The 27,199-nt window shown below is 45.1% G+C and overlaps 2 protein-coding genes across 8 annotated transcripts in view; both read left to right on the forward strand.

The window, feature by feature from the left end:
• Positions 1-17,953, forward strand: part of LOC138971708 (uncharacterized) — a 75,108-nt gene extending 57,155 nt beyond the window's left edge. For all 7 annotated transcript variants that reach the window (XM_070344520.1, XM_070344505.1, XM_070344490.1 and 4 more), the window contains 11 exons: positions 4,961-5,087; positions 5,443-5,608; positions 6,300-6,626; positions 7,249-7,481; positions 7,844-8,026; positions 8,515-8,679; positions 9,521-9,673; positions 12,699-12,904; positions 13,694-13,811; positions 14,299-14,453; positions 14,895-17,953. In XM_070344520.1, the coding sequence (XP_070200621.1) occupies positions 4,961-5,087; positions 5,443-5,608; positions 6,300-6,626; positions 7,249-7,481; positions 7,844-8,026; positions 8,515-8,679; positions 9,521-9,673; positions 12,699-12,904; positions 13,694-13,811; positions 14,299-14,453; positions 14,895-14,997 (1,936 nt within the window). In that variant the 3' untranslated portion in view covers positions 14,998-17,953. The remainder of the gene's footprint in view (positions 1-4,960; positions 5,088-5,442; positions 5,609-6,299; positions 6,627-7,248; positions 7,482-7,843; positions 8,027-8,514; positions 8,680-9,520; positions 9,674-12,698; positions 12,905-13,693; positions 13,812-14,298; positions 14,454-14,894) is intronic.
• A 1,771-nt stretch (positions 17,954-19,724) lies between these two features.
• On the forward strand, positions 19,725-22,955 carry LOC138971747 (melanoma-associated antigen E1-like). The gene is made up of 2 exons (XM_070344547.1): positions 19,725-21,160; positions 21,772-22,955. Exons 1-2 carry the CDS (start codon positions 20,768-20,770, stop codon positions 22,630-22,632), a joined length of 1,254 nt encoding a protein of 417 aa, XP_070200648.1. The 5' UTR covers positions 19,725-20,767; the 3' UTR covers positions 22,633-22,955.
• Positions 22,956-27,199: the final 4,244 nt, after the last annotated feature.

A 27,199-nucleotide genomic window follows, 5' to 3' on the forward strand; every position in this document is an offset into this window, starting at 1 on the left:
ACTGGTAATGATCATCCTCAGAATGCACCAGATTGCACCATTTTGCATCCTTTTTTTCAAAATTTTCCGGGGGGGCATGCCCCCGGACCCCCCTAGCAAGCTAGGCACTTTGCGCCGTCGGATCGGCGCTTCGCGCCTTCACACCCATATCTTCACAATATACATTTGAACCCCCCCCCCCCCCATAAAATGAACTGATCCGCGCCTGCTGCCAGGGGGAACATCCCCCTGGACCACCACTGGCAACCCCCCCCCCCCCTCCTCTTAGCCTAGTCCGGCCCTGTCTGGTACTTCAAATCTTGTAAAAATCTTGTAGAAATTTGGGGAATAATCTTGGACAAATAAAATAAGCCTATATTGTCTGATCGAGGTGGCACATGGTACAGAATCGTCGCTTCAGAAAACTGACAGTTCGACGCCAACCAGTAAATAACAAAGAACAAGAACAACAAGAACAAATACTTTATTGTCTGTTTTTACAATCCCGAAATTTGCCTTTAGTCCCTGTGGTGATGTACCTAAAAACGTCGTTCTTCTAAAGCTGCCCCAAAACTTAGTTCGTATTAAAGGCACAGTAAACCTCCCGTAAACCATCACAGATACTGTCAGGCTTTTACACACAGTACAAACACCCTTTCATTTAAACACTCACCGCTTGAATACATCCTAGGTGCCCTCCGTAAAGAGCGAGCAATTTTCAAAGAATTTATTTTTGCGTGGTTTATCTTACCCCTGAGCCATCGTGAACCCGTGTGATCCAGTTTCCTTTTTTTCACAATGTAGTCGTCAGTTTGTGATTTCAATGCGACTCGCTGTGAGCTTATCTGCAATAGCACGTTATTATGTACCTCTGAATCTAAACGCAACACACGGCTGCGATTCACACGAACTCTAGCGATGGCTTTTGACTGTTCAGAGGAACTGGCGATAGGCATAACCGTCGTCTGCTACGAGAACCACGACCTTGCGTGACCCTGCTTCCGGGCCTTTCTTTTATCAAACTTTCAAAACTTCGAATTTTACTGATTTTGTCTGGATGAAAAAAGAATTCTTTTATGATTTAAGAATGTTTGTATAACAAGCTGTCAATTTATTATTTAGATTTTAAAAGTTAGGTCTAGCGCCAAAACGCATCGTCCGATTGTCTGATTCAGACAATCCGCAAAATTAATTCTTTGAAACATGCTCGCTCTTTACGTAGGGCACCTAGGATGTTCTCAAGCGGTGAGTGTTTAAATGAAAGGGTGTTTGTACTGTGTGTAAAAGCCTGACAGTATCTGTGATGGTTTACGGGAGGCATACTGTAATTTTTTTTCTGAAAGTACGTTATCCAGGGGTTATTATAAACATTTTTTTGGGTGCATGTGTGGTGTACACCTTCAAATGTTTGCTTGACAAAAATGGTGCTTTTGAGTTTGGTATAGACAGAGTATTTTTGAAAATAATATTTCAAGTGAGAGCTCGTTTCCTGAAAAGGGCTGGACATTAGACTGAAGTGCCACGCGCCGCTCTGCTTTTATACCCGACCCTCGGCCTTTAAGGGACACAAAACGCCCATAAAGACCCAACATAAAGCCTATGAATACAATACACTCAACGGCTTCAAGCAGACAGACGTTAGTTCTTTTCTACCGAACATATAAATTTCGATCGAACTTCCTCACCACAATTACTGTTTCAATTCGCCATTGTTGTCGTCCTTGATTTGCTTCTTCAAGGTTGTTTCTTTAAAAGCGACATCTAAGCACAATAAGAAAGTCATGTTTATCGCGTGCAAAGCCTTTAAATGCTGAGTAAATTAAATGGGTGTCAACAAACGAGCTGGGGTGGGAGGAGGGGTTAAAGGATCCCTTGTGACGGAGTTCACAAAGAGACGACAAACTGTTGGACCAAGTAGTCAATCAATCAATCAATCAATGACGCTTATATCGCGCATATTCCGTGGGTACAGTTCTAGGCGCTCTGCAGTGATGCCGTGTGAGATGAAATTTTATACGGCCAGTAGATTGCAGCCATTTCGGCGCATATTTACCTTTCACGGCCTATTATTCCAAGTCACACGGGTATAGGTAGACAATTATTAACTGTGCCTAAGCAATTTTGCCAGGAAAGACCTTTTTGTCAATCGTGGGATCTTTAACGTGCACACCCAATGTAGTGTACACGGGGGGAGGGTTCGGACACCGAAGAGAGTCTGCACACAAAGTTGACTCTGAAATAAATTTCCGCCGAACCTGGGATCGAACTCACGCTGACAGCGGCCAACTGAATACAAATCCAGTAGTGACTAGTACACTATGGCGGTTGTTAGATCATTCTCAACAGGACGTGCCCAACTATCCCCCACCCACCCCAATACACACATCTGCTTCCAAAGGTGGGTGTGGGGGAGGTAAGGTGGGGGCAGGGTACGGAAGGAGAGTGTGGGAGGGGGAAGCAAGAATTCAAAACCAAGTCTACTATCTGTGCCGAACTGTGATCTGGCCGAAGAACACGTCAGGGACTGTGGAGTGTGCAGTCTCTGAACACGTGCACGCTATAATAAACTCTGCAAAGAAAGTATTGCACCCATTTTTGTACCCCAACTAAAGCATTCATTCCCGTGTCAATTCATTCACACTTTCTAAACACGCATACACTTGTTGTGTATGTCATCTAAAGTCGGAACATGCCCCGGAATGGCTTTGCCGCGAGAACGTAAAACTTGAATTTCTCTCTATCAAAGATTTCTTTCACAGGTGTCACGTGACCGCCGCACAAATAAGGGTACCCCCAAAACCGACCCGACAAAAACGTTAGGTACCAATCAAAAATCGACGAAAACTCAGAATAGGCACAACTTGGCTACTTTTACATACGAGGAGAAAGCCAAATCAATTATCTATGCAGATAGAGTTATTTTGCATCGTTGTCTTGCGTATTTTTTGTGTTATTTTATGTCTACTGATGCAGGTGTCGATCGCATGAGCGGTCAAAAAGGGGAGGTTTTGTGAAAATGTTGATGGGTACCATGACAACAAGCGCTGTATGTCAGCGATGACCCGGTAGATTGCTTCGAAACATTGGTACCTGACGTTTTTGTCGGGTCGATTTTGGGGGTACCCTTATTTGGGCGGCGGTCACGTAACACCTGTAAAATAAATCCCAAAAGTGTGCCAGATGGGCAAGTGGAGGGCCTTTAATGGCATGAAAAGTTTGAATGAATTGACACAGATATGAATGCTTTAGTCGGGGTACAAAACTGGATGCAATCATTTGTGTGCAGAGTTTATAAGAGTGTGAACGGTAGATCTAGCACTATGATGGCACAGGTGAGACAGTCAGTGTAGCGAGCAGGGAGGTCGCTTGTGTCGTCACCAAGACGACTGTCAACTCTGCTGCATGGTGACCTTGGGTCTGAAACGCGGACAGTCCTGGTAGAGATGTAATTAGACAGCCTGCCCTCGAGCCATATCAAGTTATTGTAACCTCCCTAGTCAGCATAGTGTACCCCCATCTCAGTTACACCACTACCTCCCCCCCCCCCCCTCCCTTCCCCAACGCCCCGACCACACCCCGCCTCACCCCACCCACCCACCCCCGAGGTTACTGATCCCGGTCACAGAGATATAGTGTTTATCTCTGTGATCCCGCCTCGTCACGGTTCAGCGCCATCGTGGAACGCTACTGACGCCAGATCGCCGGGTACGGGTAGCTTGTTTGTGAAATAAGAAGGGGAGGGAGGAGGGGGCTGAATGAAGAATGGCTCGCTGGCCAGGGCAGACAAGAATCCCCTGGTATCGCGTCATGTCTTGTTAATCCATGCTTGCAACTCTTGTACTCTTTCAGTCACCCAACACTGAACACTTCAGTTTTTCACAACGCTCATGCTAGGAACTCATGTAAGGGCTCTATGTTGAGCATACTCCTAAGTTGAGCCAAAACCTCTTTATTACGCTCTTTGGAAGAAAAACCATTGTTGTTTTCAAAGGGAATTCTTTACGGGAAATAGGCTGGGTTTACCGACACAATTTTATTCGGTTCCAGTTAGATTACCAAGAGTTATCTCAATTTTCTAGATCTGTTTTGCCTGAAAACGAAGTTTCGTTAGGGATACAAACTGTTGCAACAAAAAGGCTTTTAATTCAAAGAAACCATAGAAACAGACACCATTTGTTTCCAAACAAAACAGTAGCTACTTTGCCAGTATCGTGCAACTTTTCATTCTGTGCCAGTCATTTTACGTTGCATATTCCTGCAGGTACCCAATAGGGTTACTTACTTGGGACACACCCTTGCTCCAATGTTGGATGTACGTTATCACAGAGGATGTTTCCGATAAGAATTGCCTTAAGCCAAATACTTCTGGACAGGGTCTGTTGTTATGTATCGTACATGGTATGCCATACTTCCTTCTTGCATATACGTAGGTGTTCAATTATTTTTTAAGAATCTCACAAATGGAAGCAATTTATAAACCAATTAATCAATTTTCTCGATGAATCCACACCCAAAATTAATTGTCATCACCTCAAACTAGCTAATTCAGGCCTGGGACCACGTGAAATTGCCTATACCCCGTACATATGACCCTCGTGAAGGCTCGGGCAGCGTCTTCAGGGCTCTCAAATCCTGTTCTCACAGCTGTTTCTTGGCATAATGGAACAGGAAGAAGTCGCATGGGGAGATGTCAAAAAACAGGGTAATACGACAATGGCAGTATTCCCTCTGAAGCCAAGAACTCTTTTGTAGCAAAGGCAGTATGCGCAGATGCGTTTTCATGGTCCAGCATGAGTTCACCACGACTCGGAACATGGAACGGTGATCTCAAAACAGTTCACCAAACTTGTATACGAATCGGCCACTGTGAGTAAATCATGGCTCAGAAATCACCATTTGTGAGCTTCGTGACGCAGCCTAAGAGAACCGCAATGGCATCGGGTTTTTTTACAGGAAACTAACACCAGTTTGTTTGTTACAGGTATGTTGGGGTTGTGGTGACGGACACGGACTTCATCGAGCTAGACTTCAACGCGTGCGGGACGAGCGCTGGGAACCCCGCTCCCTCCTACCTGTCGGGGGTACACAGGTGTCAGACAACTACCGGGGTAACACACCTTTCACCTGGCCTGTCTTGACATTATGGCTTGTTGTTGTTGTTGTTGTTGTTGTTGTTGTTTGATCTGTCAGCCTCACACTTTACATCTATATACTCAACTCTTGCAGCAGACGACAACGACGACGACGACGACGACGACGATGATGATGATGATGATGATGATGATGATGATGATGATGATGATGATGATGATGATGATGATGATGATGACTATACGACGAGGATGATGATGATGACTACGACGAGGCTGATAAGGATGATCGAGGAATAGGGATGATGATACGAGGGTGATGCAATCGAGCCATGCAAAACCACCAAAATCCAATTTACACGTTATGTTGCAGTGTAAGGCGAAGATCGGGTATGGGTTCAAACGGGGTGGCTACATCTGTCACTGCAAGCCGGGGCACACCTACCCGTGGAACCTCATCCTGCCCTACCAGGGCGACAACATTGAGCAGTCCACCGACACCGAGTACCGCGAGGGCTTCAAATGCACACCTGTTGACTGTAAGTGTTCACCTGTTGACAGTAAATGTTCACCTGTTGACTGTAAGTGTTCACCTGCTGATTTTCTTTAAGTGTTCACCTGTTGACTGTAAGTGTTCACCTGTTGACTGTGAGTGTTCGCCTTCTGACTCTGTTCACCTGTTGACTCTAAGTGTTGACTGTAAGTATTCACCTGTTGACTATAAGTGTTCACCTGTTGACTGTGAGTGTTCACCTGTTGACTCTTAATGTTCACCTGTTGACTGTAAGTGTTCACCTGTTGACTCGAAGTGTTCACCTGTTGACTGTAAGTGTTCACCTGTTGACTGTACGTGTTTACCTGTTGACTGTAAGTGTTCACCTGTTGACTGTAAGTGTTTACCTTTTGACTGTAAGTGTTCGCCTGTTGACTGTAAGTGTTAACCTGTTGACTATAAGTGTTCACCTGTTGACTCTTAGTGTTCACATGTTGACTGTAAGTGTTCAACTGTTGACTGTAAGTGTTCACCTGTTGACTGTAAGTGTTCACCTGTTGACTGTAAGTGCTCACCTGTTGACTGTAAGTGTTCACCTATTGACTGTGATGTTCACTTGTTGACTGTAAGTGTTCACCTGTTGACTGAAAGTGTTCCCCTGTTGACTGTAAGTGTTCCCCTGTTGACTGTAAATGTTCACCTGTTGACTATAACTCTCTATGTTTGCTTTGTCACAGTCCGACTGGTGCTGCCCAAGGTGGACAACCTGGAGGGGGTCAGCATTGAGGGCGGGGCTAACCAGCTGACGTCGGGCGGGGTGAGACTGGACACGGAGACCTCCAACCTGGTCAGCTCCGAGTTCCGCACGCGCAACCTGCGGTCAGTCAACGACAGCGTGCTGACCTTCCGGCCCCTCAGACACCCCCACAGGGATCACAGCCACCGCAGCGAGGCCCCTGTGACGTTAGAGGAGGGCCTGGAGGTGGAAACTCCGGACAGGTGGCGGGGAGGCGGCAGCACGTTCTTCGGGCCGCTCAACAAGGACCAGGCAGCCAGATATAGGGGTGAGTCTGTCATTCCTAGCTAGGCTGGATCTAGGGGCTGAGGGGGGGGGGGGGGTGTCCTGGGTTTCGGAAGCTTCCCCCCCCCCTTACCTGGCACATTTTCCGATTTTTTTTCTCGAGGAGAGACCCAAAATACCTCTTTCAATGCAAAATGTCGACAGCATCTGGGGGTCAACGCCCCGAGACATGCCAACTGACCAGCCCCTGTACCATTGCCTCATTTTCGAAGCCCCTCCCTCTCGTACACTTACTTCTATCATCCTGTTCTGTGAAGACTTTTGTCATAACGTGTGTATCTCTAGTCTTGATCTGCCTTTAACAGTTGGTGCAGCCCTGGTCAATAAGGTCCCCGTGTTTCGTTTCTTACCACAAAACTGAAGCATTCAAAACTGTCTGTGGCCAGATAGTAGCATACAGACAATTGTATAATCAACTTCGGGGTGAATGATGATTTACTAACTAAATTTATCCTCACCTCTTGGGAAGCAGTAGCTGTGGCCATAGTTAAGTCCCTTGTGACGTCAGTCAGTTCACTGAATTGTCAATTGTCACTGATGAAGCTATCCCCCAAGAGTTGATATAGTGACGTAACACTAACTCTGTTCCGTCATGACGTCACCAGACGAGCTGTGGATGCCGGTGCGCCCAAAGACGGCGGTTCCTCACGGCGTGCACGCCGACACGCAGGCCAGTCACGACCGGAAGCCGATCACCATGGGCCAGATCGAGGCTGCCATCCGGCGGAAGCAGCAGGCGGCGGGCAGACGGCGCGTGGACACGTGGCGCAAGCTGAGCAACAAGACAGACCCCACCTTCTCCAGGAGGAAGAAACGCGCCGCGGTCTTTGATCAGCAGGTAGGTCACCACACCTTGCTGGCTTGCTTGCTCGTCTCATTTTTATTTTTATTTTTGTTGTTGTTGAGTTAATGTATATGTTGCAACAGTTAGCATTTCTTTATTTTTCTTGCGGCATTTTTCTTTAGATTTGTTCATGTACCCCCACGTGCCAGTGTGGTTTTTCTAGTGTTCATCCACCTCAGCACGCGTAATAAACGCAGTCAGCAGCTTTGACCTTGCGCTATGTGTGTCTCGCATACAGTCAGTAACCTTGACCTTGTGCTATGTGTGTTCCATCCCTACATACAGTAATCATCTTGACCTGGCACTGTGTGTCATATGAACAGTCAGTAACCTTGACCTTGTGATGTGTGTGTCAGGCCTTTAACCGCATGATGCGCATCTTCCGACACAAAGAGGCCGTGACGTCAAAGACCTGCCACACCATGGCGCCACACAACCTCATCATGGCCGGGGACGTCGCTTACGGCGCCAAGAAACAATTTGAACCGGAAGCTCGCACCGGTCTGCGCCTCTCCCACTTCCTGTCCAACTTCCTGCAGGTAATTAGGACGCCATATTAAGACTAGTCACTTCATCCATGTCTATGTACCAGGCAGTGTATGAGAGGGGGGGGTGGCTTCCAAAATGAGACAGGGGTACAGGGGCTGGCCAGGCAGGGATCTGGGGGAATTTAGCATTTGAGATGGGTATTTTGAGTTCCTCCTTGAGAAAAAGGTACATTTGCCGTGTAAGGGGCGGGAGGGGAGGGGGGCTTCTGAACCCAGGACATCCTTCCCACCCCCTGGATCCAATCCTTTGCCGGTACAATGTAAAAGGTAAAGACTGTTCTCCAATTGAAACAAAACATGCTAGTTGATAGACGGAGAGCTAGGGCGGGTAGAAAGCAGGGTGAGTGAGCCTAGTTCAAGGTCCTCAAACTGAATGCGGGTTTTTTACATGTTCTCTGTAAAACACTTCTTCCTTCCTTTCTTCCTTCATTCCTTCCTTCCTTTCCTTCCTTCTTTCATCCAGTATTCCTTCCTTCCAGAACACAGACGCTGCGGAGAACTTCGGCAATCTCCGTGGTGGGGGGCGACTGCACGAGGAACACATGTTCGGGGAGGTGATCGCCAATGTCATGGGCAATTTCAAGATCTACTCTGCCGCTGTCTACTTTGACCGATACTCCTGGGAGACCCAAGACGGCACTAAGGTATGGCTGAGTACAGTAGATAAAACCACGTCAAGATCTGCTATTTACTTTATAAATGCTGCTAGCTTTTCCTTTGGGATACGTCAATTAAGTTTGTAACCTTTTTCAGTTTTACTTCGTACTCTCAGGGGTAGACTCCAGTCTTAACAGTGTCGTCGCCAATAAACTTAAAGATGTGCGTATATCTGTCTGTCGCATGTGTCTGTCAGTCAGCTGGTCAGTGTGTGTGTGTGTGTGTGTGTGTGTGTGTGTGTGTGTGTGTGTGTGTGTGTGTGTCCGTATATGTGTGCGCGTGTGTGTGTGTGTGTGTGTGAGTATGTGTGTGTGTGTGTGTGTGTGTGTGTGTGAGTATGTGTGTGTGTGTGTGTGTGTGTGTGTGTGTGTATGTGTGTGCGTACATGCGTACATGCGTGTGTTTGTGAGTTACACGTTCATCCACAAACACTTGACACGAGGTGGGCGGGGCATGTAGCTGCGATGAGCTCTCTTGCCTTTAATACAACTGCACGCCACAAATATTAAAAGCGTCCACCACCCTCACCACCCAGTGTCATGTGGAGATGTCTCAACTCATTGTCTCCCAGGTACGGATATATCCGTACCCATTCATATGACTATATCTGACCTGGTACAGATATCCGCTCAGACTATTAGCTTCAGTCGCTTCCTGTAATGTCCATCTAACACCTGCTTTTCAACGTGTTGATACACAGTTACTACACAGTTACTACAATTCTGAGTGACCTGCTGCAGCACAGCTGGTCTCGACTAAAAAAACCTTGGTCAACATGGTTGGGGTAGAAAGTGTTAACTGACGTGGTGTACCGTAACGTGTCCACAGCGCGAGCTGTTCGGGCCGTGGGCGTACAAGAAGGAAGGGTCGTTCTACGTGATCGACACGGCTGGCATGCCCACTCGCTACGTTGATGAGGAGTGGTTCCAAGCCGTCAAGGGACGCTGGGCCACCAACTTTCAGGGACTCAAGACATACAAGGTACAGTGCATTCCTTATCTCACGCGGGCTACAAGGTACAGAATATTTCTTATCTGGTTTTATTCAGATAATTACAAATAACAATGCCGTATACAATCCATTGAAGAAATGGAGCACAACAAGCTACGCTTTGCATTCCTTATATCTCACGGGCTACATGATAAGGCTTATCTCGAGTCCTGCAGGGTGCAGTATATTCCTCATGCCCAGAATCCTTGCCTCAAGACAGAAAAGATGTGATGCTTCACACGCACACACTCTCTCTCACACACACACACTTTCAGCACGTGAAATTCTACTGTTGCTTTTTTCGCTCATGGCTTGCAGAACAGCGTCGTCTTCATTGCCATTCGTTTCACTATTCAGCCCACGTGGGTTGGGTGACCCAACTCAGTCCATCTTAAATCTTCCTTGTGGTTCATGACACCTCTAGGTTTTCATGTTTTTAAATCTTACTCGTGATGTAGTCTGTCTAAACTGTGCTTAAACTTGTACATCTTCCGGGACGTTCCCCCGGACAAGATGTTTTACTTTTTGAAAGAGATACAAGGGCGGATCAATTCACTTTGGAGGGGGGGGGGGTTACAAAATGACTGCGAAGATACAAGTTGACGGCGCCGAAGGCGCCTAAGCCTCTAGGGGGGTCCGGGGGCATGCCCCCCCGGAACATTTTTTTATCCAAAGAAGCAAAATAGAGCTATCTGGTGCATCCTGAGCCAATAAATTACCTCTTTTTTTGGGGGGTGGGGGGGGGGGTTACGTAACCCGTGTAACCCCCCCCCCCCCCAGATCCGCCCTTGAGATATACTGTTCAAAAAAAGAAACGCATAGCTTGTAATATTTGGTTAATTTAGTTATATGGCTACAAGGATATCCACCAAACTGCAGAAAATGTTTATCTGGTCGTCGACCTTTCGTCCATTGCCACAAGTGAGCTCTGCACGTGACGCATGCGTTATCAGTGGCTACAATGTCAAAATTGCTCATTTGGCATGACCACTCGTCATGCTTCAGTGTAATCTCGTGAAACTCGGGGAATATTGAGCTCTCACCATGTCTTCCAAAACCCATAAAAGCGGATTGTTCGCCACAAAGAAATCAGACGACAATTCAGCGACGAAAGATGGCCCGATTGAGCAGAGAAGACCGCCAAATTGCATTGGGTCGTTTACAAGCAGGCCAAAGTGAAAGTGCAATCGCCAGGCACTTCCACGTGTCCCAGAGCACCATCAGTAGACTGTGGGTCAGGTTTCAAGCCACTGGCTCCGTTGCTGACTTGCCACGAGCGGGAAGACCAAGGGCGACAACTGCTGCTCACGACCGCTTCATACGGCTCCGCTACTTCCGGAATCGTTTCCTGTCGGCCTCATCTTCTGTCCAGGCTCTCCCCGGGCCACACCGATTATCGGACCAGACCGTGCGGAACCGCCTGCATGAAGCTGGTTTGAGAGCTCGCAGACCTCACAGAGGAGCTGTCCTCACCCGCCGCCATCGCCAGAACCGAGTGCAGTGGGGCAACCAGCACCTTCGCTGGACCGTCTGGAATCACTGGAGACACGTGTGGTTCAGCGACGAGTCCTACTTCCTGCTCCGGCGACATGATGGTCGGAGGAGGGTCTACCGGAGAGTAAACGAACGTTACGCGCCCAACTGTGTGGATGAGGCACCCGTTCATGGTGGTGGAGGCGTCATGGTGTGGGGGGCGATCAATACCGCTGGAAGGAGCACCCTGGTGCACGTCCAAGGGCGCATAACTGCCCAGCGATACGTGGAGGAAATTCTGCGCCCACACGCCCTTCCTCTTCTGGCTGACCAGGATGCCATATTCCAGCAGGACAACGCTCGCCCGCACACAGCACGACTCACCACCCAGTTCCTCACCGACCACCATGTCCAGGTGCTTCCCTGGCCATCCATGTCGCCAGACATGAACCCGATAGAACACCTCTGGGATGAATTGGACAGACGTGTGCGCAGGCGAGAAGAAGCGCCGGCAAATCACCGCGATCTATTGCAGGCACTTCAGGAGGAGTGGGACACCATCCCACAGCAAGATATCCAGCATCTGATCCAGTCCATGCCCAGAAGGTGCCGGGCAGTTGTTGCTGCTCAAGGCAGTCACACCCCCTACTGACTTGACAGCCTCGGCACCCAATCGTATTGATTGACTGATTGATTTGAAGATGCAAATGAACTGTGTGTGCATTCAACTGTGTCCATACCAAATTTCAAACAAATAATCTAAATATTGGATTTTCTGTTAATTTTTTCGAAAAATAAAACAAATTTGGCAAGTAGCAACTATGCGTTTCTTTTTTTGAACAGTATATATTGTAATCAAGATTTCTTAACAAGATATAAACAGAGACATACATTCTATCTATGTCTCTGATATAAAGTACCGTTTGTTAAAGAATCTGCGTTTTTAAAAACCTTCTGCATTTGACTGTGGTTCTCCTTAAAAGTGAACAAGGCTCTCCACAGACCCTCTACCTAAATGGTCCCGGGACCCCCTAGCAATCAGTTTAGGGGGTCCAAGCGGTCCAAGCGAAACTTCAGAGGATCCCAAGACTAGGAGTATTTTTTTAAGTTTTTACTTCAATCAATCAATCAATATGAGGCTTATATCGCGCGTATTCCGTGGGTACAGTTCTAAGCGCAGGGATTTTTTTGATTTTTTTTAATATTTTTTTTATGCAATTTATATCGCGCACATATTCAAGGCGCAGGGATTTATTTATCGCATACAGAAGATGACATCAGGGCAGAGGTGCATGAGAAAGTTGCCACCCAAACCGGAGACACCCGCACTGTTGGATTGGTTGAAACTGACACTTGTGATTTTAACGAATCAGACTTTCTTTCTTTTCTTTATTTGGTGTTTTTAACGTCGTTTTCAACCACGAAGGTTATATCGCGACGGGAACGAATCAGACCCCGCGGTTTGTTCTCTTACGGTTTGGGTGGCACCCACTCTCGCTTCGTGCACCTCAGCGCTGATGACATCTGAGACCTAACATTTCAGATGCGGCCGATGATCCGGTCGGACCCCAACGGGACGAGCTCTATTCGACACGAGTACTTCCCCATGCGCTACAAGGCGCCCACCTATCAGGCCGGATACTGGACGCGACCTCACTTCCGCTGTGACGGCAAGGTGGACGCCTGGGTCATGACCTACCTCTCGCCCTTTTTTGGACTCGACACCTTCAAGCGGAAACTCGTGTTTAGGTCAGTGATTTCTGTATGCTGATGGTGATGGGGGGGGGGGGGGGTAGAGGGGGAGGGGGAGGGATTGGTTGGTTGGTTGGTTGAGGCTGTTTTTGCTTGACCCTATACGTCCTGTATGACCTACCTCTCGCCCTTCTTCGGACTCGACACCTTCAAGCGGAAACTCGTGTTTAGGTCAGTGATTTATGTATGCTGATGGGGAGGGAGAGGAAGAGGTGGGGGGGGGGGGGGGGGGGTTGGTTGGTTGGTTGGTTGGTTGGTTGCTGTTTTGTCTAGTCGATCCTACGCCCTGTATGACCTATTTCTCGTCCTTCAGTTCGGACTCGACACCTTCAAGCGAAAACTGGAGTTCAGGTCAGTCCTCTTCTTCTTCTTCTCAAGTTCTTCGTTCATCGGCTGAAACTCCCACGTTCACTCATGTGTTTGCACGAGTGGATTTTTACCTGTATGACCGTTTTTACCCCACCATTCAGGGAGCATACGCCGATTTCGGGGGAGGGTTTAGGTTAGTGATTTCTGTAGGCAGATGGGGAGGTATAGGTTGGTCGATTGCTGGTTTTTTCTTGTCCCTACACCCTGTTTGGCTTTATTATCTGGGACCGATGCAAGTTTGTTTTCTTTCAGGGGAAGGGGAGGACTGAGCATGTTCCAAGACTTGGAAAGTCACAGTCAATTAAGGTCTTGTCAGTGTCCTCTGTTTATGTAGGCACGGCGAGTGGCATTTAGAGGTCCCAGACAGGTGTTGTACTTGTGTTGAACAGGTGTTGAATAGGTGTGTGGCTGTTACAGGGGTATGACGGCTATAGACGTACCACTCAGTCTGCTGGAGCTGAACCAGTGTCCGATGGGTTTCGGTGTAGCCAACGCCTTCAAAAACACCGCCCGCTGCAACCAATTCTCCACATGGGTGAGTTGACCTGCCTATACTTCTTGCTGTGTCCATCAGTGAGTGTCTGGCCACAGCTTTCGTACACCTCAGTATAGTTTGTCTTGTTTAGTCCAAGCTGCTTGACTGTTCGCCCCAGCTGTTCCTTCTCCATCCCGGCCACATCCTCCATAGCCCCCCCCCCCCCCCCTGCCACCCCCATACACACACCAGCTATTTTGAACTAAGTGCTATGGCTTGTCTGTTTGTTGTTGTCATTTTTTTTACCCCTGCCACCAAGCCAACACTGAAAGAGAAATACCACATACTTTTCTGTTTCCTTCAAATGCTGTTCTTCCATTACATTTATGTATCTCTGTGTGTTTGTGTGTGTGTGGGAGAGAGAGAGAGAGAGACCTGTCACGTGAGAAAGTTTGACTCAATAAAAGTAAGAGTACTCCCCCATACAAACGCGACAAGTTTTTTTCCAAACATCGCCTATTCACAATGTGCGTGTGTGTGCTTTCAGTGCCGACCCCAGATGGGCTTCTCCTTCATGCGAGGCGCGTACCGCTGTGACTGCCGCCAGGGCTTTGAGTACCACCACCTGGATGGCAAGTTCTGGATCGAGGGCTCGCTGGTGGAGCTCGAGTGGGAGAAGAAATCACGTGGCTACTTCAGTCGGTACGCACACTATATTCTTCACTACTTTGCTCTCTTTCTGCAGTGGACTCAGTCCAAGGCTGGATCTTGACGGGGTGGTGGTGGGGGGCAGCACCTCCTTACCCGACAAATGTACCTTTTTGTTTAAGGAGAGACCCAAAATACCCATTTGAAATGCTAAATTTTAACGGGGTCTAGGGGGCCTGCCTCAGTTTTGGAAGCCACCCCCCACCCCCCATTTCCTATCACACACAAGGTCTAATCCTGTATTCTACATTTGTGTGTGTGTGAGAGAGGGAGAGAGAGAGAAAGAGAGAGAGAGAGAAAGAGAGAGAGAGAGAAAGAGAAAAAGAGAGAGAACGGACACGGCCTCATGCTATATGAGAAAGAGAGAAAGACGAGGTAAACTTTGAGAGTTGTGATGTAGCGCATGTTTAACGCGGCAGATGTACATCGTTTCAGATACGACGAGCTGAAATGCCGGATAGCCGGAGCGTCTGCTGTTTCCTCCACCTTCCCCGTACTCCTCCTCGGTGTGCTCATGGCCCTCGCCACAGTTCTCTAAAGGCTGGTATTAATTGGGTTAAGTCAACTTCGCAAAGTCTTCTTCACCGGAAGCTCGCTGCACGAAGCTTTGGCTTTGAATTTTTGGGGATAAGACTTTGCGAAATCTTCGTGACGTCAACTTCCGGGCTCAAGTAAGGACAGTCTTAAGACCAGCCGATGGCTCTCGCTACACTTCGGTAAGACCAGTTTACACGAAAATCCACATTATAGGAGAAAAACTGACACTCTCTACAGGAAAACAAAACCACTGACGTTTTTCACAGGTTCACAGCAAGCAAGCTGTGCATAAAGTGGTGGATCAATTTCCAAAATATGCAGTGTCAATAAAGTGTGTTTATCCATGCATATCATGAAACTCTTCCAGCAGATATATTAACTAATAAAGCGGATACTAGCTTCAGTGTCACGTACAGTAGTAGTGTATCAAAAGCACGCAGGAAAGCAGGCAACATGAAGACTGCTCAAGCTACTCTAGATGTGTGTAGCTCAAGGCTTCAGTAAATCATCTGTTGGCACTACCATGAGCTGATGAGGCTGTGAGCTCTCCGGCCAGACTCCAGACAACTAGCAAATAAGGGAGAGAGAAAAGAGCAAGAGACTGTCACTACATGTAACACACTACCCAACGTGAAGTCAACACATCTTCCACTAACCATCCAGGACTGGGTTAGCTACGTCTGAACCACAACAGTGGCTGGTTTGTGTCACTCAGATCTTCACAGTATTACATGACACATACAACCTGACACAAGACTCTTGCAGGATATCAAGTCTGATGCAAGCTATCTGAACTCCGGACAAGATTTGCTGGCTTTTTTGTACATGCATTGAGACGAAAGAATTCTGAGTGCACATTACTGATTAACTTTGTGTATATAGCAATGTAAGAGTACAAGTGGTGTGGAGAGAAACGTGGGAGGATCCAGCATTATCAGACAAGAAAAGCATTACTCAATTATCGGACAGTCAGACGCGGAAAGCATTCTGCTTCACTCCGTTATATCTCCGACACAAGGCCGCTGTGCCAGGACACACTGTTGCACAGACCAGTTAAAACAAGTCGCGTAAGGCGAAATTACTACATTTAGTCAAGCTGTCGAACTCACGGAATGAAATTGAACGCACTGTATTTTTTCACCAAGACAGTACAGCCGCTTCGTCAATCCCCGCGTGAAGGAAATCGCTCACCTTCCACGTGCAAAACGTAGTGATATTGACACGCCAGGTTAGCGCGGTAGCGTATTGTGCTAAGCAGGAAAGCGCGCTTTTCTGTATTCTTGTTAACTTTCTGAGCTTGTTTTGAATACAACCTATATCATATCTATATGTTTTTGGAATCAGGAAATGATAAAGAATAAGATGAAATCATTTTTGGATCGATTTCTTAAATTTTAATCGTAAGACTAATTCATCTATTTTCGTTAATTATGATCACATTTTAAGAGTAAACATGACATATGTATATATTTTTAGATTCAGAATGTGATGAAGAATACGATGCAATCAATTTTAAATCTGTTTGCGAAAAATGCAATACCAAAGTCCGGGCTTCGTCGAAGATTACTTGACCAAAATTTCAACCAATTTGGTTGAAAAATGAGAGCATGACAGTGCCGCCTCAACTTTCACGAAAAGCCGGATATGACGTCATCAAAGACATTGATCAAAAATTTTTTAAAAAAACGTCTGGAGGTACCATAGGATTTCTCATGTAAAATTTCATGTAGATCGGTCTAGTAGTTTTCTCTAAATCGCTCTACACACACACACACACACACACACACACACACACACACACACACACACACACACACACACCTGTCACACACACTAAATGTAAACCGTTTGCCTGACCATCTCAAATCTGACCAGGCTTTCACTTGACCATCCCTCCACTTGGTCATACACCAACAAATCAACAGCCTGGGTGCTCTCTGTGCAGCACAGTGCTATTTTTTTGTGTGTATAATTAATTTTGTTATAGGCTCTGGCAGTCAAGGTGTTCATTTTCGGTATGTGACCAAGTGGAGGGATGGTCTTATCCAATGTAAAAGCATGGCAAGATCTAACATGGTGAGGCTACCTGTTTTCAGGAGGCAGAGTGTGCCTTTAAGATGCAGACTTGAAGGTGTCCACACTGGTTGTCTTTATGTTGTGAAAGGAATTCAGCAACAGCTGTACTGGACAGAGACAGCGACTGTGTACAAATATTGAACGCCTTTGACTTGTCAGTTCAAATGTCATGTAAGTCTACCAGGCAGAGAGAGAGAGAGAGAGAGAGAGAGAGAGAGAGAGAGAGAGAGAGAGAGAGAGAGAGAGAGAGAGAGAGAGAGAGAGAGAGAGAGAGAGAGAGAGAGAGAGAGAGAGAAAGTGTGTGTGTGTGTGAGGAGAGAGAGAGTGTGTGTGTGTGTGTGAGTTATGTATTGTTGTACATGTAAATATGTTTTCTTAATGCTGTTAAATGTGATGCGAGGGAGGAGATGTAGCTATGCATTGTATGATACAGTGCAAGCCCCTTCCTTCAAACCCCGAGTCAGTTGGACATTCCTTTACTTAGTCACTTTTTTCGTTCTACATGTACATTTGCTCATCAGATATTGCAGATTGATTGCAGAGACATGCATTAAGAAGAAAAAAGTGTTTGGGGTAAGGGAAATTATGTCTTTTTATAAAAAGCAACACATATGATATATATGTATCTTAAAGCCTGGCAAAGCTTCAATAATACTGCACTTAAATAATTTTGTGAATTGGTGTAAGACTTTCTTTCACGATCAACTTCACATGAATTTCTGATACGGTGAACTAATAGATCAGTTTATTTGTAAATCGAATTTACATTTTCTGGGCTGCTGAAGCAGACTTGACACTAATATTTGGCACTGACTTGGTAGTCACGATGGTTTGACCTACGAGGCTTGCGCTGTGTTCCACAACGGTACTTTTTAAAAATTGTGTTTTTTAAATGTTTACATGTATAGGCTTTACATTAACATCACATAGACAAGGGGACAATTACAACACACAGGGGGTGGGCATGGCTTGGTGGTCGCAGTATCAAAAATATAATGGAAAGGAAAAAGAACCTAAGGGTTACATCAAAACATGCATATACAAGCGCCAACCCTTGTAAAATTTATCTAGTGTATTATTCATAGCTGCGTTGTACTTTTCCCAAATAAATCTTTGTTTAAAATGTCGATTAATTGTCTGAAAATGAGGGATATTTTTGTTCATTTTGGAAATATATATGTGGTGTTTGACACAAATTACTAACACATCAACAACTTTATCGGTGACTACATTGTTCGCCACTCCAAATAGAACCAGTTCTTTGGACAATGTTATATTGTCACAATGGGTACAGTTCGCCTTTAACCAATTTACAAATTATATCCAAAAAGTCTGCAATTTATCACACTCCCAAAACATATGTATAAGGGTTTGTTCGTCTCTACCGCAAAATGTACACAATGATGTATCCACAATTTTTCGCAAAAGTAGAAACCGTTCTGTCAGCAAAATGCTGTACAATAATCGGTACTGGAGCCATCTCAGACAGGTATCCTTTGTTGTTTTAAAGACATGTTGAAAAATAACCTTCTTATCTAACAAACAGTTTACGGATTCAGACCAATACATTTTGGGACGGTAACATGTTCAGTCAATTGTTGGTAAACAAATTGTGTCTTACCTTGACAAATACATTTCCACACAATGGGCTCTGTCAAAGTAAAATGTTGATCAAATTTTAAAACCGATATTTCTCTGATATTTGTTAACAGTCTGAATTACACCTTCAAAAATACAAAATCTCCTCGCACATTCGGATATTTCATTTTGAACGCATTATAGAATAAATATTCATTTTGCCCCAAAATATGACCAATCTGAACAATTCCATTGTCAGTCTAATTTTTAATGTACAATGGTTTTTTTATATCTGCGAATATTAACGTTATAATGTAAACATTCTGATACAAAATCGTTGAAGGTTGTAGGGTCACATTTTCCATATAATTTCTTATAATGTTTAAATACATCGGTCCAAAACGGGTTATCCATTTTCTGCATCAAAACATTGATTGTACACAACGGTCATTCTTTGTTGTTATCATTCTCAACTGAGATTATCCAGCATTTTACACTTGTTGCAGTTAGTAGAAGTAGACATAATGATCTGTTTTTGTTCTTGTTTTATTTTATATTCCTAACCAGTGCAGTTTAATGCATTTTCTTTACCCTTATTCCATAACGAAATGCCAAATGTTTGTTGTAAACATTAAAGTATTTTACTAAAATTGATGGAAGTTCATTGTGCTTGTTGTATGTGTGACAATGACAGAAGGCACAGAGGTGATGCCCAGAGAGTGCGAGGCAAGAAAAATGTGCAGTCACACGCATTTAATGATATGCACTTCAAAGCTTTGCAACACACCGTTTTGAAGCAGATAACAGCTTTTTGTCTGTTTGTTGATCCTGACATCATTGTTAGTTTGTTAACAGCTTTAAACACACTGCTCTCACACAAATTCACATACAATGTATATTTACAGGGAATAAGAACATTTAGGGAATAAGCCTCTTAATCACTGAAATTTTAAGGGAATAGGCCTCTTCCCTGTTTCAACTGGGGAGTAAGCTTATTCCCTGAGAAAATCAGGGATTTAGCTTATTCCCTGAAATGGGAGGTCATTTTTTTGCCCTATTCCCTGATTAGTTTGAAACACACAAACAGAAAGACGTGTACATTTTATCATAAATAAATTCGATATCAGTGAGCTTTGATCACTCTTTAAAACCATCTTTTGCTTGGAAATGAGTTCTTTCTTGACTTTTACTCACTCTCTTGATAAATACAGAATGATTTCGTGAACTGTTGTCGGTGTTTGTGTTTTGATTTTTCCTCGGGCAGATTCAGTTCAATTGAAAAAGTCAGTCGAGTCTGTGATTCATATCTAGCAACATGGACGCGAAAGAACAAGTATTTCTTGAGGAAGTGCTAAAAAATAAGGACAAAGCAAATAGATTACTTATGACCAGAGATGAGTACCACAGAATTTTAGATGAAGTGAAGGAAGCAGCAGCGACAACAGCTACTAAAACCCAACATCAAAGGCACCTTCTAAGAAGGTATGAAATTCTTACCTGTGGGCAAGTATCCAAACTCGTTCTAAAGCGAAAGGACGAAACTGAGCAACCTAAACACTTCATATTTGTTGAGGAAATGTACGATGTTTTAAAGCGCATCCATGTTGTCACTGGCCATGGTGGCCGTGATAAAATGTTGAAAGAGGCTGGGAAAAAGTATGCAAACATAACAGAGGCCAGTGTCACTTTGTTCAAGTCTTTGTGCGTTCAGTGTCAGGAAAAAAAAAGAAGACCTACGATTAAAGGCATTGTTGTAAAGCCTCTCCTGTCAAAGTCGTTTGGATCAAGATCTCAAGTGGATTTAATTGACTATCAGTCACTTAAACAGGGAGGATACTCATGGGTTATGGTCTACCAGGAACATCTTACCAAGTTTTGCGTGCTTAGAGCCCTTACAACAAAACGAGCAGCAGAGGTGGCATACCAACTTTTAGACATTTTCCTTCTCTTCGGAGCCCCGCAAATTCTTCAAAGTGACAACGATGCCGAGTTTTGTGCCAAAGTCATCACTGAGCTAAAACTGCGAATTGTGGCCTGATTTGGTTCTTGTCCACGGGAAGCCCCGACATCCCCAGTCACAGGGGTCTGTTGAAAGAGCAAATTCCGACATTAAGGACATGATGACAACTTGGATGGCCGACAACAGCACAACAAACTGGACAGTGGGTTTGAAGTTTGTACAATTTCAAAAGAACAATAGCTATCACTCAGGTATAAAGCAAACACCATTTGCTGCATTGTTCGGTGCTGATGCCAAAATCGGGCTTACTTCAAGCAGCATCCCAAATGAAGTTCTTCAACGACTGCAAAGTGAGGATGACCTGCAGGCTGCTCTGGGATCTCCAGAGGCTGGATCCTCAACGCTCATGCTGGGATCTCCAGAGGCTGCACCCTCAACGACCGTGCTGGGATCTCCAGAGGCTGCATCCTCAACAATCGTGCTGGGATCTCCAGAGGCTGCACCCTCAACGATCGTGCCTGGACTTCCAACGTCCTTACTACAGCATGAGGTAAGCTGCTTATTTACTCTCTCTCTCTCTCTCTCTCTCTCTCTCTCTCTCTCTCTCTCTCTCTCTCTCTCTCTCTCTCTCTCTCTCTCTCTCTCTCTCTCTCTCTCTCTCTCTCTCTCTCTCTCTGTTTCATTATTTTCCTCAGATATAAGAGAGGTTTGCCCTGAAATGGGGCAGGAGTCTGGCGGCAACGGCCACATTCAGTAACCGACGTAGAAAACAATGCAGTATGCCTGAAAAAAACACTAAGCATTTAGATTACAATATACATATTTTACAGAGAGAGAGAGAGAGAGGAGAGAGAGAGAGAGAGAGAGGTGCATGAGACGGGAAGAGTTGCATGAGAGAGAGAGAGCGAGAGAGAGAGAGAGAGAGAGAGATGCATGAGACAGGAAGAGTTGCATGAGAGAGAGAGAGAGAGAGAGAGAGAGAGAGAGAGAGAGAGAGATTTGTGGGTTGGGGGGAGGGATGGGGGGGGGTCGCCTTTATTTCAGAAAAATGTTCGTCACCTTATAATTATATTCCATAATAATGTATTCGCCATAAAACAATATATCCAAAATTAGTCTTTTGGCATGTCATCATTTCCAAGTGAATAATTGTTATTTCAGGTCATGGACTTCGAGCCAGGATCTTCAACGCCACCATCGGGACGTTCAACCCCAGGACATTTAACGCCAGCATCAGGACGTTCAACCCCAGGACCTTCAACGTCAGCATCAGGACGTTCAACCCCGGGACCTTCAACGTCAGCATCGGGACGTTCAACCCCAGGACATTTAACGCCAGCATCAGGACGTTCAACCCCAGGACCTTCAACGCCAGCATCAGGACGTTCAACCACAGGATCTTCAACGCCAGCATCAGGACGTTCAACCCCAGGACCTTCAACGCCAGCATCAGGACGTTCAACCCCAGGATCTTCAACGCCAGCATCAGGACGTTCAACCCCAGGTCCTTCAATGTCAGGAATTGATAAGCATAAAAACAATATACTAGTCTCTCGTAAAAGGGCCTATCAGGCGCAAGAAAATCAGGCTGAAAGGATGATGAAAAGAAGCAAGCGAATATTTCCTGAAGCTGAAGTTGGAGACTCGGTGACAGTCCCAATACCAGCAGTTGACCGTGGGAGATCTGACCCAAGAAACTTGATTGGCATAATCAAATACAAAGACGACAAAGGCCTGTACACAATTGTGGTTAAAAGTGGGGTGCTCCAAGGCAAATATTCACGAAATCAATTTGATGTTTGCACATATTCCATGCACAATCTACAGGATATGAACGAGGAATGTTCTATTTCACTACGAGCAGCTGTGAGGCAAGAGTCGAACTGTGGGGGACAGGGGTACATAAAATGTAACTGCTCGGGATCAAAACGGTGCAAGACAAACCGATGCTCTTGCTTCAAGGCTCGCATGGCTTGCAACTCAAGATGCCATGCCCTCTTGACGTGCTCCAACAAAAATTGAAGATCACACTTTGAACGTGCTGTGGTAGATTGAAGAAATAAAAAAACAGAGCTTTGGACTTCAATTGTTTGCTTCAAGTCGCGGATAAAGTATGAAGTCAAGTCACTGTAGGTGATTTTCATGTTCAAATTTATACAATCTGTACTTTGCATGATTTGAATGTATACGTTCGTGTTCATATCAACCAGTCCGCAGAATATGTAAATGTTTTGACATGTTGCCCACTTCTTATTAGGGCTTTCATTGTTTGTGTGCAGCAATATTTTTATCTTGTATTTTGATCCTTGTGTATTCATGAATAAACCAATGTTTAAAGCAACAAATCTTGTATTAGTGTTTCTGTTTGTGTGCTTTAAACTAATCAGGGAATAAGCCAAAAAAATGATCTCCCATTTCAGGGTACAAGCTAAATCCCTGATTTTTTTAGGGAATAAGCTTACTCCCCAGTTGAAACAGGGAATAAGCCTATTCCCTTAAAATTTCAGTGATTAAGCTTATTCCCTAAATGTTCTTATTCCCTGTAACATATGCACACTCGCGCACGCGCGCAAAGCACACATGAGCAACGGTTTGTGTTTGTCAGTTCATATGTCATGTCTTGTCAACAGGAATCAACAGTGCAAGCAAGAAAAGAGGTGATAGTGTGCAAGCGACCACGGGACAACGAGTTCACAAAGAATGTCGTAAACTTTACACCAACACACACGTCATTGAAAGAGACCTGAGAGCACAGAAGAGATTGCATGATGAAGTTGATCAGGCAGGTCCAAGTCTTCGATCACAACAAAATGCCTTTGACTTTGCTACTTGTTGTTGATACTGTGGAACCATGGCGAATCTTGCAGCCAAAAACGCGCCTGACAAAGCCTTCCAGGTTCGTACGTTTTTGTTCCAGGACTCAGTATTTGCCTCGTGCGACAACAGACACGATGAGTGGTCAGACACAGTGCGGGGGCGACTGGAATATGCGAGAGACTTGCATGCAGCTGATTCTATTTATCACAAAACCTGTGATGTCAACTTCAGGACAGGAAAGCAGATCCCACAGCGGTTTCAAGTCACTTCGTCAACATCATCATCTAAAAGGCCTTGTCAAAGAGGACGACCAAAAGATACAGACAAGAGAAATGCGTACGAACAAACAGTTCAGTACCTATGTGAAAATGATGACGAGCAAATCACCATCGGTGAACTCGTCGAAAAAATGAACGAGTTCTCAGAAGGAAAAACGTACACCCACCAACACATGAAAGACAAACTGTTGGAAACGTTTGCAGACAGAATCATTGTCACGGAAGTAAATGGAGAAGCCAATGTTGTAACATTCCGAACAACAGCTAGAACTCTTCTCCATGACTTTTTTAGCGCTCCCAAAGCAACAAATGACGAAGAAGAAAAGCTTAGGGTAGTGAAGGCTGCGGCTGAGATGATCAGAAACGACGTTAAAGCAGCTGCAACAGCAAGCAGCCACTATCCAACATCCGATGACATAGCGTCCGTGACCAAGAATCTAGATTTTGTTCCTCAGTCTCTTCAGGTTCTGCTTCGCACGATATTTAGTGAGAAGGATGCGGACGTCAAGATTGCTTCAATCGGCCAGGCGATTGTGCAAGCTGCTCGTCCGAGAGTTGTCATTGCCCCATTGCAAGTTGAACTCGGTATCCAAATGCATCACCACTTCGGTTCAAGGTTTCTGATTGATGTTCTCAATACCATGGGATTCACTTCATCCTACACAGAGGTACAAAAATTCGAAGCAAATGCAGCAGTTTCTCAGAGTACAGACATACCTGGATATCAAAGTTCTTTTCTCCAATACGTCGCTGACAATGTCGACCATAATTCCAGCACCCTTGATGGTCACAACACATTCCATGGGATGGGAATAGTAGTTTCCAAGATTAGCAAACAAGTCCCAGCTTGCTGACGAAATATGGAAAATTGCCAACGTTGACATGCCAGAGCTACCAAAGTGTGATGTTGAAGTCCAATACATCCTGGACGGAGGGGCTCTTCTGCAGCTGATACCTTGGCCTCGAGGTGCAACATTTGCTGCAATAATACGATCTTACGTCCAGTTTGTTCAGCACAGGTTCCAGAATGCAACCGTGGTTTTCGATGGTTACAACTCGGGTCCATCTACCAAGGATGTCACTCACATCCGTCGAGCCAAGGGAAAGTGTTCACCTGAAGTCGTCTTCAAGCCGGAAATGTCATTGCAGGCAAGAAAGGATGTGTTTCTCTCCAACAAGAAGAACAAGCAGCGGTTCATTAACCTCCTCTCTGAAGCCCTGGCTGCAAACTTGTGTCCGACGGTGTGTGCTGACGGAGATGCAGACTGCATGATAGTTGCTCAGGCTCTAGAGAGTTCAAAGACACAGGTTACTATTGTTGTAGGAGACGACACTGATTTGCTGGTTCTCCTTTGTCACCATGCCTCGGACAACCATCGTGACATCTTTTTGGAACCAAGCCACAGGACAAGTACCAAGACAGTCAAGCTATGGAATATCAGGCATACCAGGTGTCTTGGCAGTCTATGCCAAGTCCTACCAGTCATCCATGCTGTCAGTGGTTGCGACACAACGTCAAGGCCATTTGGAGTAGGCAAGCGAAGTGCATTTCGCAAATTTCAGAGATCTAAAGAACTCAAGAGTCTGGCTTCCATGTTTCTTACAGACTCTACACCGAGCAACATCACTGAAGCTGGGGAGAAAATACTTGTCTCACTTTATGATGGAACAGCTCCCGACTGCCTGGATGACTTGAGGTACAACATGTTCTGCACGAAAGTTGCAGGGGGAACTTCGTTTTTACAAGTGCATTGTCTTCCTCCAACGTCTGCTGCAGCAAAATACCACAGTCTTCGTGTGTATCTACAAGTACAAGAGTGGGCAGGAACTGTCTTGGAACCTCAAGATTGGGGCTGGAAGACAGCTGGAGACAACCTGGTACCCTGTACCACTGATCTCCCTCCAGCACCTTCCAAGCTGCTGTCAGTCATCAGATGCAACTGCAAATCTGACTGTGATACCAAGCGCTGCAGTTGTAGGAAACACGGTCTGGATTGCTCCTCTGCTTGTGGTGAATGCCATGGGCTTGAATGTTCCAACGCTTATATCATGTGCGCAGACGAGAATGACACAGACGACTAAAAGAGATACAGGGTCCAGGGCACGTGATATGTTCGTGCATATAAGAAATACGTTGTTTAGTCTTGTGTACAAAGATGCTAATTCAGCAGCAAATAGACATCAATCATACAATGTGTGCAGTTCATTGCCTTTTTCGCACAGCACTGACATTGTGCTTCAAAAGGAAACTTGCAAGTCTCAAGGTGACATTATTTGTGCAGAGACTGAGTGGACTGCTTCATAACAAGGTCATACAAATCTGACTCGGCCTTTTTTCAGCCTCTTCAATTCTATTTCAAAGTGCAACTGTATCAATCAAAAGACCCGATGAGCAGCCTACATCAAGACATAAATAACTAAAGACAGTCACAAGCTGTGAGTAGGATAAGTCTTTCTTAGTTATTACTAAAACATTAACACAAAGTCGTGTTTTTTTAATTTGTTTAAACGATACCAAAAAATATTATCATTATCATCATCGTGTGAAAGCATTCCTGATGCCAAACCTGAAAACATTAACCAAAAATATGGATTACTTGGTCTACAAAGAGCGCACACGGCTTGATATTCGGGAAAAAAGGTAAGCTTGACCTTGACCTGACCTACTTTTGAAATGGTAAGTTATATTTTCCTAGATCTTTTGTATGTTGTAGCGGTAACATAAAACTATCAAAAAAACTTCACAGAGCAAATCTTGCAATAATTCTGAGGTTCCTATGGTTGAATTCATAGAATGACTGGATAACTTCAACCCGCGCAGGCTATGTATATTGGCTGTTGTGACGTTTTGTATATATATCCCATGACCTCCCTTCTTTGTCTCTGTTACTTCAGTATGGGTATATATGTTGTATTTTTATAGCTCAATAAATACATCATGGACTCCAAAAAATATATGATAGTGCAGATTCCGATTTGGGCAAAGAACTACTTTCCTCCCGACCTTTGACCTCGCGCCGAACAATGTGACACATTTGTATGAAGTTCCAAAATCGTATTGCACGGCTCAGAAAACCATATCAGTTGCACGCAAAAATGAATCTCAGAACTGATCTGATGTATGAGATGCAATAAGTAAACGGTTTTTTTATTATGAAAGCAATGCAGGTCGAAAAAAACGAACATTCAACTTACAAGATACCCAGATGCTAGCGAACCAAAACAAAAACACGAGTACCCTCCCTTGCATCGTTAGCAGACGACTTTTGAGAATCTGTCAGTAGTGTGTTTTGGTGTGCGTCTTCAGTTTCTCTGGCAGTGTCGGTGTGGGAACTGACAGAAGCTAGGGAGCACAGATAATAGAAGCACTGTCACATAGACTAATCACACAATCAATACACATTTGGCTCATGTTTTAAATGACAGTTTCGAGTTTGTTAGTCAAACTCAAAGCAACAACACTGTCACTGGTGACATGCGTAGCGAGACCGAGA

This window comes from Littorina saxatilis, linkage group LG1 (assembly GCF_037325665.1).
Source record: "Littorina saxatilis isolate snail1 linkage group LG1, US_GU_Lsax_2.0, whole genome shotgun sequence".
Lineage (NCBI taxonomy): Eukaryota > Metazoa > Mollusca > Gastropoda > Littorinimorpha > Littorinidae > Littorina > Littorina saxatilis.

What these genes read in the sequence shown, in the direction of transcription:
- LOC138971747 (XM_070344547.1), top strand. Translation starts at nt 20,768, where the DNA reads ATGATGACAACTTGGATGGCCGACAACAGCACAACAAACTGGACAGTG. An exon ending in CGTCCTTACTACAGCATGAG is followed by an intron (nt 21,161 to 21,771) that starts GTAAGCTGCTTA and finishes TTGTTATTTCAG; the next exon opens with GTCATGGACTTCGAGCCAGG.